General features: G+C 47.3%; 1 protein-coding gene across 1 annotated transcript in view; it reads left to right on the top strand.

Moving 5' to 3' along the window:
- WNK2 (WNK lysine deficient protein kinase 2) overlaps window positions 1–1,726 on the top strand; it is a gene marked incomplete at its 5' end in the record, with an annotated part of 100,877 nt that extends 99,151 nt beyond the window's left edge. Inside the window, 1 exon segment of the mRNA XM_019619975.2 lies at window positions 14–1,726. Coding sequence (XP_019475520.2) covers window positions 14–132 — 119 coding nt within the window.
- Window positions 1,727–16,625: the final 14,899 nt, after the last annotated feature.

Here is a 16,625-nt window from a genome sequence, read left to right as displayed (position 1 = left end):
TTTTTTAATCAAGTTTGCACCATAGGCGGCACGGACACCTCTCTCCTGTTTGCGGGTTGCTTTTTGCCTCTTTTACTGTGCTTAGAGTCTGCATCTGCACCTCTCAGTCTAAAGGCACAAGGTAACCACTGACACTGATTTGCTGATGGTAAGTTCCATGTCTATGGACGGCACTAAGGGCCATCCCTACAGGCACAGGGAGCCAAACGAGTGGTCAAATCTGAAGGCCCGTTGCTCTGTATCTCTACTGCAATGGCATTCTATACTGTCTGCTGACGGGCAGAGATGTCTTGTGCTGCCAAGCTGTGAATTGTATAGTTCTATTGTACTTCGAGCATTATTCTGTCTAAATTATTTTGTTTGTACCCTTTGAATATATTATTCCATCAATTCAGTTAGAATTGAATTTTATAGACAATTATGCAGAGTCTTCTGCCTGGGCAAAATACTTACTGTAGTAAGAGATTTCTGTTCTCTGTAACATGTATCTTTAATTTGTTTGGGTTTTTTAGATTCATGTCTGTATGCTTCATGAGCAAACATGGAAAATATGTTCTCACACCAGTTTTCCTTCAGCTTGCACTGAATCTTACAGTTTGTCGCTATTGCCTGTTGTATAGTTCATCCCTTGTATACTGACAGAGTCAGCGGCACTAAAAGCCCCAAGAAATTGTATAGATTAAAAAGAAGAAAAAATAAACATTTTGTGCTTGAAAACTGTGTGAAAAACCCAGTGTTTTTCTGAAAACAGAAGCGTGTCCATTCCCCGCTCTCCCAGGTAACTCTGCGCCTGTTTTCCATCCTTCTGTGCGAAGGATTAGATGCCTCCACTGCTCCTCAATGCCTGCCCAGGGCTGCGTCCCATCTCTTGCAGTTGTAGACGTACAGTGGTGCTCCACAAGTGATGTAGTGCCACCCCACAGAACCTCGCTGCTGGTGCAGTGTTTCTGGTGCTCCGCTGCTGCAAAGCAGGCTGGGCTGGGACATTAAATGGGTTATTTTAAGAGATGGTATCTTTAGCATCCCATTTGTACTGCCAGCAATACTGCAGTTGGATAGGTGGTAAATGAGGCGTTTGGACCGTGCACATCCCACACTGCCAGTACCAGGGAAGCCCCATTAGCATGATCCTGGCATAATTTAAATGTGAGGGAGGGCATCGAAGTAACTTGGCCCCAATACAAGTTTGTGCTGCATGCACACTCTTGGCAGTCACTGATGTCGGTGTAGGCTGCAGTAGAAATGAGGAAGAGCTGAGCAGGGAGAGGTCTGGTACTTCTGCTTCTGTGCTTCTGCACATCTGACGTGCAGTTTTGCTGTGGGTGCTGCGTGTGTATCAGGTGCCAGCCCTGTGCTGCTGGTCATCAGAGCCTTCCACCCAAGCATGGCCAAAGCTGTGGGAACACATGGGGCTGCCTGATGCCAGATTTGGTCCAGAGCTAACCGTGTTCACTTTCTCTTTTAAAATGAAACTTTCAGCTTTTTAGTGCCTGCTTTCCTAAGTGGGGCATTTTTACCTAGTTGTGAGGCCAGAGGTTGATGCTTTCATTTCAGCGTTCGTGAGTTGAATTTTGTGATAGCCATCTTGACTTCAGTTCTTTAGGCTGTGAACTTCCAGCTTTGTTTTGTTGTTCCTGATCATGCTGAAGGGAGCTTTGGGCCTTGATAATGATTAAGCCCATGACTTGGGATGGAACAAATGGGGCAACTTCTTGAGAAAAATGTGAGCAAAGGTGCTTTGCCTGCACCTTTGGAAAGAGAATGCCCTGCTCCAGGAAGCTGCTGGTCATTGGATGTCTTTCTTGTGTTTTAAGAAACAGTTTTTGTTTCTTAAAAACTGAACTGTATTTCTAGGAAGTCCACTTAAATAGGACCAGTGGGCAAGTACTTGACTGTTAGCTACGTGCCTGTGCTTTATACGAAGCCTTCAAAAAGCAAAAGGTGTTTGCACAGCAGGCATCGGTGCTGCTCAGGCAGCAGGGCTGGCTCCCAGTCATCTGTGCATTTTGCTGGATTTAAGCAACTTGTGCTGAGCCCTGTCATCCAGCCTTAGCCTGGAGGAGGAGGTACCGCAGGGCTGGTGCTGCAGCTCTGGTGGAGGGACAAGATATTGAGAGAGGACTTCCTGCTGCTGAGTCACACATCTGGTAATAAGGAAATGGAGCGCGACTGGTCTTGTGTCGGGAGTGCATCATTGGCAGGGCAGTAAGGGATGGGATCCTGCACCCTTCAAGGTTCGTTGTTCACCCCGGCACATGTGTTCAACAACTGATGTAAAAACTTGCCCTTGTGTAACTGTGGTCTTCATTCTGTAACTTAGAGTTAATATTACTCAGGTGTTACTTTACACCTACCTCTCTTGCATCACTGTCTGGCACGGCTTCTTTCATTTTTCTCTGAGATATTTGACGCTGATGGTTATCAAAAACAGGCTGTTGAACTGAACGGGCTGGTTGTCCGGCCAAGCGTGGCAGTCTGTGCGCTCCTGCAAACTGATTCCTCTTTGGAAAGAGGCAGTAGTGCTAAATGCCAGTATTTCTGAAATGAACTTCTTAAACAAGATGCGGGTTTTGCCATTTGATATTTGGGGAAGAAAATCACTAATACCTCTTTCAGTACCTTTTTCAGTAGCTGCTTTTTTTCCCTTGAAGTGTTTTTGTGGTCCTAGTGTAGTGCTTTCAGTTCAGAGAACAGTGAGAATTTTCCCCATAAACTTAGTATTCAGAGTGTTCGTGTTGGTATTGTTCAATAGGCATGAGTTTGTTACGGGCACTGTCTGAATGGTAAATACATCCTTCTTCATTCTTTGAAAGTCAGCCCTGGAGAGTTTTGAATAGAAGTCTCCATTCTGAAATTACTTGACTCAGCATTGCTTTCCTCATCCTGCCTGAAAAATGGCAAAGATTTCATGACTTTTGAGCAAGGTTGGCATCTCAGAAGTTAGATAATATGGCAAAAACCTGCTTAGTTTTCTGCATTGCTGCCGAGGACCCCCCCGCCTGAGTTTCAGTAATGTGGTTGACAGTGTTGGCTTGGAGATGCAGTAGTTTATGACTGTTTAATTCCTTCGTGACATTTTTTGTGTTCTGGTTCCTCTCCTGCCCTTCCCAATCCCTAATTTGTGGTGATGTTTGTGGGAAACGATGGCTATGCTGCAGAGGTGTGTCTGCTGAGTCTCTGAGATCTCTGCAGAGGCCACAGAATCATAGAATATCACAAGTTGAGTCCCATTGTCACGAATGGGTGACTATCTTGCTATAGGATTGAATTTATAAAATGGCAAAAACATAATCACATGGAATCTCTTGACATGGTTATTTATTGAATCGAGTACGGGTTATTTTTTATCAGTTTTTTTCTTTTTGTGTGTGTGTGTGTGTTTATGGGGTCGACTTTTGCTTATGCAGCTGTACCAATGCAGATGTGAGCTGAGATTCAGCTGGGTATTTGTGCAGGCTGACTGCTGTGCTGATTGCCATGTTTCTCTTGAATGAACCTGGTAAATACAATTATCTTCCTGTCCATATTGCTGAAACTAACTGTTGAGCACATGCAGACTGTGTTGTGGCTGACGAGCTGGTGAGTTTGCCTGAGCAGGACTTGCTTTTTCTAAGGTCTGTTTTCCTGTGTGTGCAGCAGGAAGGCATTGTGCCGCCCAGGCTCCATGTTCTGTTATTAATGCAGATAAGCTGCAGAAATGCAGCATAATAAAACGGATTTTAGGAGCTGTCAGGTTACAAGTTCTGCATTGTGAAAGAATTTCTTGCTCAAAGGAACTTGGATGTACTGTGGTGCTGACGTTAGCTGTGTCAGTAATAGAGTACCTGTAACTGATTCATCTGGAAGGCTCATTCCAGGAGGCAGCAACTTCTTGTTGCAAAGTGTGCAGTCCCCTCTGTTAAACTTTTTTTTCTTCCAAAGTGATAGCCTGCTATCAGGATTGCTGTTACATGTGCTTGGATCTATATTTGATTGTAAAACTTCTCCCTTGAAGTAACTCCCCCACGAGAAGTCTAGAGGGTGCATAATTCAAGCCTTCACTTTTATATACACAAACTTATTAAACTTCAGATTTTTCTTGCTAAGTGTGGAGAAGCCATGTACAAAATAAGGCCTGGTCTGATTAGGGATGTGCTGTAATGGTGGAATTCTTATGACAAGTCTGTAGAGGTTTTTTTTGAAGTCTGTGGAGGAAGGAACACTCAGTTTACACTTCAGTGTAGTGCCCCGAATGGATACGCAGCAAACATTCAGCACATAGTTGTAGTTGCCCATTGGCAACCTTCCTATAAGGCAGCAGGAAAAGGTAGAACTTTCTTTTCCCTAGGAAGTCCTCTAAAAAATATTTACTCCTGTGTTGTAGTTTGGTGGGGATTTTGGAGTTACTTTGTAAATAAGTTAGAAACTTCTTCGGCATTCAGTTTTTGTTTATCAAATCAGATATAGCACACCTAACACACCTTTCTTTGTGTTTGTTTCCTTCCCTTTGGTCAGCAGCTACAAGATATACGGCGCAATTTTTCCCATAGTTTTCTCCAACACAGAAAATGTTGTGTGTAACTGAATTCAGTGATGTCTTCAGTGCTGTAGAGAGGGTAGTTCAGTTTTTGGCCAAGAGCTCAGGCTGCCTTCAGAATAAGAAGCTAAGAAGTTGTCCACTGGGACATGGGCTGAGTATCTGTGAGAGTTTCTATCAAGAGCCAGGAACCTGGAGAGCTTGCTCTCCTTTTGGCTTGATGGCTGACCTGCTGTGTAGGTTAGGGTATGTCCCATTGCTATCTTAAGGTTTTTCCCTGTTACCTGGAGATGATTAATTTTGGCTCATTTCATTTTTCCCGGATGAACTTCAGTGCCCAATGCTAGCTGTTATTAGTGGGCAAATGCTGAGAACTGTGGTGGTTTCAGGTGAATTTGCAGAACCGATGTTGAGCTGAAACTTGTGGAAGGGTGACAAGCCTTACTTTCTTTAAAGCAATTCTTTCTATGAACAGACAGAGCAAGAAAAACAGGAGGGAGAAAACTGGGCTGCAGTTAATGAGAGCAAAGCCCAAAAACAGGGAATCCCCCAGGATCTATGCCAAACGCAGACTGTTTGCATAGCATGCTTTTCCCCCATGTTCCATTTATTCCCTTCTGCCCTGAAGTACTCACTGCATTTTTTTCTGGAAGAATCTAGCAAGCTTTATGCTGTATAAAATGTATGTGCTTGCAGACCCAATAACCAGTGTGCATGTTGCTGGGATGTAGAGTGAAGGACATTGGTGATGTCACGGTGCAGTGGGTGCACACCGGCAGGACGTGTGCTGGCCCTGAGCTGCTGCTCCCACCTGGTGCTCAGTACATTCCCTTCCAATTCCATTGTGAGCCCCGGACTCTGCGTAGCCTCCTGCCCCCATAGGGTTGCCTTGCTCTGAAGGAATGGGTGAGGTGCTCTGGTTCTGCTGCAGCAGGCTCTGACAAAGGGCTTTAGGAATATTTATGCTGCCACGTTCTCGGTATGACACACGTGATGCTCTCTGAGGATTTCGGGTTCTGTTCTCGTGCAGTGCCTGAACTGGCTCTCGTGGGAGCGCCTTCGGCACGCTGCGGTCTGTGATCTCACGTGGCCATTTTGTCTTTTAGATTCTGAAAATGCGATCGCCAGCGACTGACACGTGGCCCCCGCAGCTACGGTGCCAAGCGCCAGGTCCTGCTGCAGCTAAAGAGGAGGAAGAGGAAGATGGGAAATGATTTGTCGTGTGTGAGAAATTCTGTGCCGTTCTGGTCCATTCTACACAATTTTGTAACTTCTTTCTAATCGTTTTCTTTTTTTATTTATAGTTGGAAATACAAAAATGTTATGCAAAAAAATAATAATAATAATAAAGGAAAATTATTTTGGGGGAAAAGGACTTTGTTCCAAATCGTTCCCTTCTGTTGTGAGCCAGGTTCCTGTGAGCAGCTTCTGGAGGAGAGGGAGGAGGAGGAGGAGGAGGCATTCTTTCAAATGCTTTTTGTTTCATGCAGTTAATTGTAATTTAAGCGATTATCCAAAAAATAAGTTAGGCACATATTCAGGTTCCACAAAAAAAAAAAAGATAAGTTCCAAGTCCATTTGAATTTCTCGCAGTCAGAGCTGTTCTTTTGTAAAGAGAATGCTTAAAATCTGGTTAAATCAAGTAAAGAAACCTACAGAGACTTCACTGGAGAGTAACTTTGTACTTGTCGTTTCCTTTTTTTAGCTCTTTCTTTTTCTTTGAGACTGGCCGCATTTTCTTGCCAGAGTTAAATACAGTTCTCAAGTCACTTCTAATTTTAAATGTAAGCCTGAAATCCTTCTGCAGACGAGTCAGTAATTGGAGCAATTTTTAAAAGACTTTCAAGTGCCTTCAACAAGCTAAAATTATGGTGGTGGGAGATTTCTTTTCCTTGATTCACTCACAGTAGGCTTCAGCTGTCTGCTGGGCTGGGGCGATGTACAGAGCCGTTTGTAGCAATAATCTCATGAGTAATCATTTATTACAAAGGACTACTCAATTTTTTTTTTTTTTGTAGAGCAGTGGCTTTTAGTGCAGTCCCCGAGGAGCAGGAGTGCTGCTTTTGCTGTTGCATTCTGGCCCCAAACTCTTCCAACCCACTGCCGTGCACTCAGAGTTCAGTGGCTTCCCCTCAGCAGGGTCAGACCCCATGTTCTGTTCACTCTGCTTCTGGTACTGGAGAAATATGAATTTCTAGTTGCCCACGAGCCTTTCCGTATCATCCCTTCTCGCATCCGGAGCCTGGCATATTGTTTTGTTGTTATCTGCCATGTTTGTCTCTTCCAGCTCTCAGTTCTAAATAATAAATCTTATTTTGATGCCGCTGGTCACTATTTCCTTACCACTGCAGCTCTGGGCTGCCCGTGAGCCGGGTCTGGGTGTGCTGCTGTCACAGCTGAGCTCAGGAACCATGAAGCAAGGTGCTGTTAAATGCCTGGGAAATCCAAAATTGAAGCCCAGTGGAGAAACAGATGTCTGTGCTAACGTCATGTTTCTCTGTGTCGCCTCCTGTCCTGCCTGTGTCTAAGGAAATGGAAATAACCTCCTGGCTGAGAGCAGAGCTAGGCAGGTGCTGAGGGCTGTTGGTTAAGTATTGCTTGCTCTTGGCTTTCCTGACACAGGAGGGTTCCGTTCCCTTTGGAGCAGGGGATGCACAGGGGCCTGCTGCACACCGCTCCTTCCCTTCATATTCCTGATCCCTCCAGTCTGCATGGAGTGCTCCTCATCCCATGGCTCTGTGTGGGGATGGCAGTGCCACAGCCTGGTGTACTGCTTTGGGGTGAGCACTGTGCCATTGAGCACTGTGCCACTGAGCTCAGCAACACCGTGCTCTGCCACCACCTGGCATTTTGCTCCCGAGCAGCCCTGAAGGCTCCTTACTGCAAAGCAGGTGCTCACCGCCTCCCAGGGCTTCCCCCTGCCTTTCTGATGCCTGGACCCACTGCTGCTTCTGCAAACCCTTGAGCTCCTTTATGGCCACAACTTCAAGAAGCTGAGAGCCCCCCATCTCCAGATAAGTATTTTAAAAACGATCCGTGGGTGTTCAGATTAAATATGGGGGTTAGTGTCAGAACTGAAAGGTGTAGCATGTAGGATGTTTGTTGCCCCCTTCTGCAAAGGATACTCACCTTTAATTCATTGCTTCTGCTCAGTTCCTGGCTGCAGCCCATGTACTTACTGCTCGTGCTGAGGTCTGAACTCAGCCTGAAGTGCACAGGGCTGCTTGCACTGCTCAGGGTGGGCTCAGGTGCTGCTCCATCCCTACTGCCTCCAGCCCCTGTTCCTCACAGAGCAATAACAAGTGTGCCCCTGTCAGCTCAGTGCAAAGCTAGTGTTACAGTTTAGAGTTAAATCTGAATTCCATTATGCTGACTGTGCTGAAGTGATAAGCCTCAACTGATGACTTTGAGGTGGTAAGGGAAGGGATCACTGCGAGGTGCAGCACTGTGTGTTAGCAGTGGAGCTCAGAAGAAGGCAGCCTCAGAGCCAGCACCAGCAGCTCCATGACGTGAGCAAGGACTGAGACAGCACAGCTCACTCCTAGCAGGGCTGGGACCCCCACATGGGCAGCCTCACATGTGGTGTGAGCAGGAGGCTGTGCCTTTGCTGCAGTGGGGCCTTGAGGCTTGGTCATTGCCGTGTGTCCTGAGTATCTGCAATGTTACTTTGGAGCTTGCAGTGCTCCTGGTGCTTCATAGGGGCTAGGCCCAACTTTGTGGGCAGCTCCAGGGCTCCATGCTGGCATTGTTACATGCCAGCAAGCCGCTGCCTGATGCTGACCCTTGGGAAGTGTTCTTCCATGCCACCTGCCATTCCCTCCAGCTCATACAGGCCTGTGCTGCCTCCTGGGAAAACAACTGTAAGAACAGAGAAACAAATCCTTCCATTTGGCACTGGGTGCTATGAAAGCAATCCAGCACATCTGCTGTAGGCATAGCCATGCCCAGTATAATGGGACTCCTTGGTGTTTGCCAGTTATCCTGAAATTCCTCTGAATGTAAAACAAGGGTTTAAGAATATATAAACAACTTCTTGCAATCTTGCTATTAATAGTGTAGCTGTGAGGTTTGGGTTGTACAAGAGTTAATGCAAAAACCACCTTCTGGTTAGCTAAGTTGTAGGCAAACTCCCAGAGGTTGCTCTTCCTGCTGCTTCTGTTCCCGTGACCTGCTGAAGTCTCGGAATAATTTGCAATGAAGAATTTCTGGGTTATTGTATGGGCATCTGGATATGCTTAGTCTGTCCCTGGGAACGTCCTCAGAGATGTTAATCAATATGAGGTTAATCACCACCAGGAGAGGTGGCTGGTGATGTCAGCTGTTCAGGCTTTGGGAAGGCTCTCAGTGAAGACGAGCAGAAATGGCAGCTGGGCTGCTGCACAGCTTCCTTGTAAACACAGGGAGTGTGGAGACTGCTGAGCTGAGGTGAAATGATGGTTGTAAGCCGAAGTAGCCTGGCTTTGGTGTTGATTGGCTGAAGAGCCGAGGCTTCCCAAAACCTAATGGAGCAGGTATGCAGGAGAATCACACTTCTGCACCCTAGGAAAGGTATGCAGAAGAACAATGGGATTTATGTCAAATTCCTCTGAGATCCTCTCATAAGGTACAGAGTAAGTACCAAAGTGTTGTTTGGCTGCGGTTCATGGGATAGAGCTGCATTGGCAGCAGCTCATCTTCTCTTGGGCATCTTGGGTAAAGCATGGCAAGGTGTAGGTTGGTGCAAGGCCTCCGAAGACTGGCAGCTGTGGGCCTGGGCCTCCTGTTGCTACCTTGCCTGGCCCAGAGCAGGGAACGGTCAGGGCCTGTGTGGCCCTAGGGATCCCACGTGCAGCTGACAGTGCCTGTACCCCCCACCCCCTTCCAAGGCCAGTGTGACCCATGGGGCACTGGTGTTGCCAGAGCTTGGGCAGTGCTCCAAGGCAGGAGAGCCCAGAGAAACACACAGTGCTGGTAGGCAAGAGTGCTTAGCAACAGGAGCTGTGGAAGATGCTGCGTTTCTCCCCGATACCCTTGCTGCTGTCAGAGCAGGGAGTGCAAACAGTGTGTCAGCATGACTGTGCACCTAGGAAACACAGTTTAATTTGAACAAAAATATATATATGTATATAGTGGTAATAGGGGGAAGTAATTGCAAATGTTAAAAATGCAGCTTAACTTCCTGCAACAGTGATTTTTGAAGCAGAAAAGTAATTTAACTGCTACTGTCTTAGGGAAAAAATGTTGAACAGTTTTCAAATCCTCTCTGGAATTAAACAGTTTCAGTGAGATTTGAGAGCATGTGTAAATGGTTTATTTTCTGTCCTCAGTTTCTTGGCACTTCAGCACTTGGAGCAGGAGAATCTCTGGAAAGAAAGGGAGGAATAAATTTGGCAAGATGCTGATTTGATGCTGGGGACACATGGAGATATTTGCGGCTGTGAGATGTTTAACTAGGATTCCAAGGGCTGTTAGCATAGTCACGGAAATTGGGAGTCAGTTAAAAACATCAAACATAGCAAAATAATTCTTAAATATTTGCTGTTGCATGTGAGAGCTTGGGCTGCCGGGGCCATTGGCTGCGGGTGCAGCTCCTGGCAGCAGCTGACGTGCGGAGTGCTTGGGATGTAGTGTATGAGGAGACTTCACAGACTTAAATGTGACACTTGGAGGAGTTATTGTCCAGCTTAACCTGGCTTTGCTGACCTTTTTAATTGGAGATCTGTGTTAGTTTAAAAAAAACCAAACCTGTAAATAAGAGTGGTAAAAGCTCAGCAGTGCTGCACTCACCAATTGGTGGCAGAGTGAACCTTTGTTTTCATGTAGCTGGCGGTGCTGTCTCGTACTGGGGGAGTGAGGAGGGGAGAAGGAGTCAGCAGGAGGAGAGCATCCCTCTTCTGATGAACCAACAGTGTTGGCAGGACAGATCTTTGGCTCTGCTCATGCTGGTGCAAAGTCAGTCAATGATTGCACTGCAATGGGAATCTAGGCATATATTTCCAGGTATTTTTGCTGATGAACGTTCATCACTAATGATATGAAAGGAAGATGGCAATTAGCACTGTGATGTGAAAAATGTTTCTGTTTGCTCACCAGTGTTTGCAAATGAAGGGACACAAGTCTGGTAGAGCCAACTACTCAGAAGCCTTTCTTTCTGCTTCTGCCTGCCATTATTCTTCACTGTTTTCTAACATCAATTACTATAAAACTAGGCAAGTAGAATTGTTTGAAGATTGTCTCTCTGGATGGTCCTTCAGTGGAAAATGTGGTTGCTAAAAAAATCAAAACTGAATACTCCCTTTCAATTTGAGTTGTGGCTGTTTCCAGAAGTCCCATCTCCAGCCCAGAGGTATCAATGCTGCGAGCGTGCTGGCAGTACAAGGACGGTGAGAGAGGTACAAGCACAGGAGGAGCTCCACCACCTGCCCAAAGGATTTTGGAGCACTCAGAAGCCGTGGGTGCTGTGTGGGGGTGTCATAGGTTCCCCTGAGCAGGACAAGCGTGACCTCGGTGCTGCTGCAGCCACATCCCTGCAGTCCCACAGTGTGTTATAATGTACAGAGCAGGAGCAGGCTTTCCATGGGGCAGTGCTCCATAGCTACTCAGCAAGCTGCAGGACTGCTCAGTTACCTCCCCTGACCCACGCACCTCGCCCACATTTGCAGGCTCATAGAGCTCTTTCTGAAGGGAAGACAGATCGGCTGCATGTCTCGTGCGGTGCTGTGTATTTCCAGAGGCTGTGCAGAGCTCAGCTTTCCCTGGGGGTGCACAGAGCAGGCAGCAGCTTTCTCTTGCCTGGCTGCTCCTCTGGGCATTTAGCCCTCAGCTCCCCCATGGGCTGAGGCCCCCAGGCAGCCAGCATCCACATCCCAGCTTCATGCTTGCAGACAGGGAAGTCTTCCTGCCACTGGGCTCTGCTCCTGACCTCCCTCGGCTATTTTTGGGTGATGCTTCCTATTGTTTCAGCCCTCCAAATAAAGCTCAGCACACCTGGTTGTAATGCCGACACCATTTGCTGCAGGGGCAGCAGCCTCAGCACAGTTCTGCCTGCCTTCTGTGGTCTGGGAAGGCCGTGCAGGCTGTGAAAGCCGGTTTGGTTTGACTGCTGCTGTGCTGGTGCAGTGGCATCATCACCTCTTTCCAAGTTTGCTCTGTAAGGACTGGATGAGTCCCCTAAAATAAGTGGACCAGCAGGAGTGATGGAGACTCTGTGAAAGAGCATAATAACACTGTACCCAGTGATCCCAAGGATATGGAGTTTTAAAAGCCCCTCTGCCCCCTGTCTTGAGCCAATCTGTGAGCAGCTCCCCAAGCCTCTACCCTTGCCTTGCGCCCTGCTGCCCTGGTGCTGGGCAGATGCTCTTTGAGTGCTGCTCTCCTTCCTCTTTCTTCCATCCTCTCCCAGAGCAGGAGCACATGCACTGCTGGGGCCATACAGGGGCTGTGTGTGCCTGCTGCCCAAGGAGTGGGCTCTGGTACCAGCATAGGGCTGCTTGGTGGGGCCACAAGAGGAGAAAGCAGCAAGGCACATTGTGGTGGTGGAAACCTGTACCATGTTTCATCCCTTCCTCTGGTTTCAAACTTATTTCCTATTTCTTATGAGAGCGTAGACTGATGGAGAAGGGAGGGGAGGGCAAGGAATGTGTGATTTTTTTTCTCCACTTTTCTTTATAAATGGCATATTATATATATAATACATATATATATTATATAATATGTTTATATTATCTATGTTTATTTTCTCTATAAAAGGTGTGCAGTGTGCGTGCTGGAGCACTGGGCACTCTGAGAGCAGTGTCCCATAGGGCATGGGATGGAGCAAAATGCTAGCAGCCACCAGCCATGGGCTGAAGTGCAGCAGCTCACTGAGCAGCACACCGTGAGTGAACCTCTGGAGCAGCAGCAGCACCTGGCCTGCTAGTGATGAGCTGGTGCTGCCCTGAGGTCCCTGGGGCAGGAGTGATGCACACCCCAGGCCTTGCACGCCCATCTGCTGGCCCTGCTGGTACTGTGGCTGCATTTCCCTGCTACTAGCAGGAGCAGAGCTCTGCTCCGGTGCATTTTCAGTTCTGTTTTTCTTTTAAGGAGGTAGCAACAGCTGCAGAACGTCGTCGTTACCCAGCAGTGAAGGTGACGATCCAAATGAACCGCCGTAGATGCTTCGAGGGGCCCGAGACCCATTCCCAGAACTTTATTTTCATACAGCCCTAAGGAGCAGGCGTTGAAGTACAATTCCTGCAGGCCGTGCTTTCCATGCGTGCACCACTTCTGATTGGCCCGAGTTCCCTTCCTGCAGCAGCAGCCTCGTCTCAGCTCTTTGTCATGGTGATTCAGTAATGCTTCACCGTTGTCATGGTTGCGGGGCTACTACTGAAGCCAAAGCAATTGCACAGCCCTTTTATTCATAGTTTCAGTGTATAAACTAATTAAGTAAACTGAAAGCAACAGCCTCTTCTCCGAGCCTTGTTTTTGTAATACCCAGCATCAGATGGGCTCTATTTTTGTAGTCCTTCCAAATATCAAAAACCTGACTTATGCTTCATCTCCTTGGATGAATTTAGCGTCTGAAAGTGGGCAGAGTTCACTGATCATTTAATCACCCAGAAGCGTTCTCTCAAAGCTGCGAGGGTCTCTGAAAACCTCTTTTGAGCAGCGAGGCCGGAGCTGGGAGCCAGTGTGTTTCAACCCAGTCGCATTCCTTATCGCTGCTCTGCTCGTGGCTGAAACCCAATAAAAATGTTTGGTTTCTGAGTTCATGCTTTGCTGTGTACAACTACTGGCAGGACGATTTGGGGGAACTCTGCCCACAGGCACCCAGGGGTGGTGGGGGCAGCTGTGAGCAAAACGCCCTCTGTGGCTGCAAAAATGGTCTCCTGCAATCCTATTTTTGTTAAAAACCGGGTATAAGCACAGAGTGTGTTTGCAATCCCTGAGAACAACCCAGTAGTTTCTGCGTGAGACGGCAACGGTTGCCCTGGCATTTGCCTTTGTCAGGGAATGAGTTGGAAGATTTAGTGTCCCGGATTGGTGCCCTGTTTGCTGATCAGCTGCTGCTCTGCCCTTGGCAGTCATCCTTGTGTGCTATGAGCAAGGGGGAATTTAAGGATAAATTGAAACAGAACAGAAACCTATTTCCTGCTAAAATTAGCTGTTTCTGCGTTCGCTGGGTATCTCTCCACGATGATGCACTTGCTCTGGCATCTCATCCCTGGAGAACAGTGCTGTTGTGGGGTCACCCTTCTTTCCCTCAGCCCTCTTCCTCCTCAGCACACAGTGGGAATTGTTTCCTGTCCTGCAGTTACACTGTGCTGGGGAAGCTGTGCTGAGCAGCTCATCCCAGTGCACAGGGGAGCATGGGACTGGAGCTAGTGGGTGCTGGGGCTCTGCTGCCTTGTGCAGGTACTGGGAAACCATGGGGACCAGGACTATACCAGCATGTGCCATCTGGACCTGCAATGCTGTGGGCTGCACTAAAATCTGCCCCTCTGTACCCCAGTCCCTAGGAGGACACTGCTGAGGCTGGCTGCTTGAATTCAAAGCAAAACCATGAATAAATAAAACCCATCTCTTTGCCTCTCGCTACCTCTGGATGAGGCCAGACCTTAAATGAGATTTCCACAATGGGAAATATGGGAGCATTCCAGTGAGTGCCATCCCTACCCTGGACATGGAGCACTGGGAGCCATAGTGACAGCAGCACTGGTACAGCTGGGAATGCAGGTTCACACAGACCAACTGGGAGTCTGCATTACTGGCACAATTGTATTATTGTCCGCTTCTTTAGATGCTTATTTTTTTAATTCAGTAAAGTGGTGTTGCAGTGCCTTGTTGCTGCAGCTTGTCATGTCCGAATGTGCAGCCTCATCCTGCAATGCCTGCTTTTCCTTTCCTATAGGCCAGCAGTGAAGCAATGACAATGGCCACCTCACACACTGAGGTGCTGTCTGATGGGCGATGCTCCACAGATGCAGTCAGTCTGTAACCTCTGAGCTCCTGCCTGACGTCTGTGTGCTGGGAGCAATTACAACGTGAAATATTTCATCTTAAGGCAGAGAATTTTTTCAATGCTGCGCTTTAAGTAAGTTAATTATCAAAGTAAGGCAGCCCAATGAGGTGTAACTTCATCTCTGCAAAGTCAGTTTCTCAGTGAAGTTCAGCACTGAGAATTCTGAATTTACTAAATCCCCTGTATTCAAATGTGCTGCTATAAATACCTCAGAGTGAAGACTCTTTTTCCTTTCTGTGAATGATGGCTAGAAACACTCTCGTCACTACTATTTTCAGCATGGTGATCTAAAAAGCAGCTCTGTTGCAGGGAGCTTACCTTGAACAGATGTGAAGAGTTTCTGAAGAATTTTTTGCTGCCCCTTCATGGAGCTTAATATTTGGTTTTCCTAAGTTGGAGTGCTGCTTCTTTCTTTTGGAGGAGCCTGTTTGCACTGATGTTTGCCATGTTTGCAAGACCAGTAACACTATAGGCTTTAACTATAAAAATGAGGTTGTTAGCTTTTCAGGAATATCTTCACCTTGCCGTTTGCTACCCATGTGAAGCACTAGGTCCAGGCACTTCTGAATCCAACCCGTGGGATTGTATTGCAGAACAAAAAAGCAGCAAAAATGGAAGAGCATCGCTCTGTAATGGACCGGTAGGTATTTCATAGAAATGTTTCCTCCAGATGGTGCAGCTCAGCACAAGGGAAGGTTTTGCCTGGGAAAAGTGCCCACCAAGGTGGTGTGGATGGGGAAAGACAGTACCATACTGCCTTGTGGAGCACGCTGTGCTCTGTGAGGGAGCCTCTCCTCATGGCAACAATGCCATATGTCAGTGAGGGGTGGGTGCTGGGAGAGAGGGAACCGAGGGAAGGGAAGGAAAAGGTGACAAGGAGTGTGTGGCCTGCGGGGAAGATGCACCTGGTGACACAATGTAGCCTTCACCAAAGGAAATTCTCCCAAAGGTTCAGCTCTTTGATAGACACCTTCAGGATAACTTTTTTTCCTTTTTTTTTTTTCTTTTCCTCCAAGTATTTGTTAACAAAGAAGGAGGCGCCAATTGGGGAAGATAATAATTCTCTTCTGCCAAGGGGCTGTTCACACAGCATGCATCTGACTCTCAGCTGAGGCTGGGCCAACCTCAGCAGCCGGGTGCTGTCAGCAGGCATGCACCATGCCTCGGGGCTGCTCTCAACCACACTTCGGGATCAGTTGGGACCAGTTCTATGTTTTTCGGAGGCTGCCACCTCATCTCCTCAGTGGAGGTGGAATGCTTGGCGGGAACAGTGTGGTGCCACCAGGCCTCACCCAGGTGTGAGGGGCCGGGCGCCATGTTGATTCACGCAGTGACAGGGACACTGAGGAGATCTCACTGCCAGCAAAATGGGATCAATTTCTGCATGTGACTGGGAATGCTGTTTTTGCAAAGCAGGGGCCTGTTTGAAGCTAATCTTCAAGATGAAGGAACACACTTATGATTCTGCACAAGGATTCTGTTGCTGATAAACATCAGTACATCTTTTTTAGCACAGCAAATTAAGCATGAGACTGTAACTATTTATAAATACCCTAAGGGGTGAATATCAAGCAGGAAGAATGGCAGGAGTTAAAGGTTAATGTTAGCCTGTGATCATGTGGGTATAAATTAGTCATGAATAAGTGCAGACTGAAGATGAGAGGACTGTTCACAGTAACGTGAGGAGCGAAAGTCTGCAACTGGGGAAGACCTGAGTAATAGATAGATATCCCTGCAGGCAGAAAATTACTAATACTTTGAGCATCCTTGGGAATTTGTAGTGCTGACCACTGCTTCCCCATCTGGCTGTGTCCAGGTCTGGGGCACCCAGCACAAGAAAGATGTGGAGCTGTGGGGTAGGCAAGTCCAGAGGAGTGCCGCTAAGAAGCTCACAAGACTGGAACACTTCTACTATGAAGAAAGGTTGAGGGAGTTGGGCTTGTTTTGCTTGGAGGAGGCTTGTTGTAGCCTTCCAGTACTTAAAGAAGGCTGTAAAATAGATGGAGACCAACTTTTTACCAAAGCAGATAGTGGTAGAACAAAGGGGAATTGTTTTAAACTAAATGACAGGAGATTTGTTTTAGACGTTAGGAAGAAATTCTTTCCCCAGATGGTGAGGCACTGGCA

Source organism: Meleagris gallopavo, chromosome 14, assembly GCF_000146605.3.
Source record: "Meleagris gallopavo isolate NT-WF06-2002-E0010 breed Aviagen turkey brand Nicholas breeding stock chromosome 14, Turkey_5.1, whole genome shotgun sequence".
Taxonomy (NCBI): domain Eukaryota; kingdom Metazoa; phylum Chordata; class Aves; order Galliformes; family Phasianidae; genus Meleagris; species Meleagris gallopavo.
Note: the sequence above shows the minus strand (reverse complement) of the source record. Positions and strands in the feature narration are given on the sequence as shown.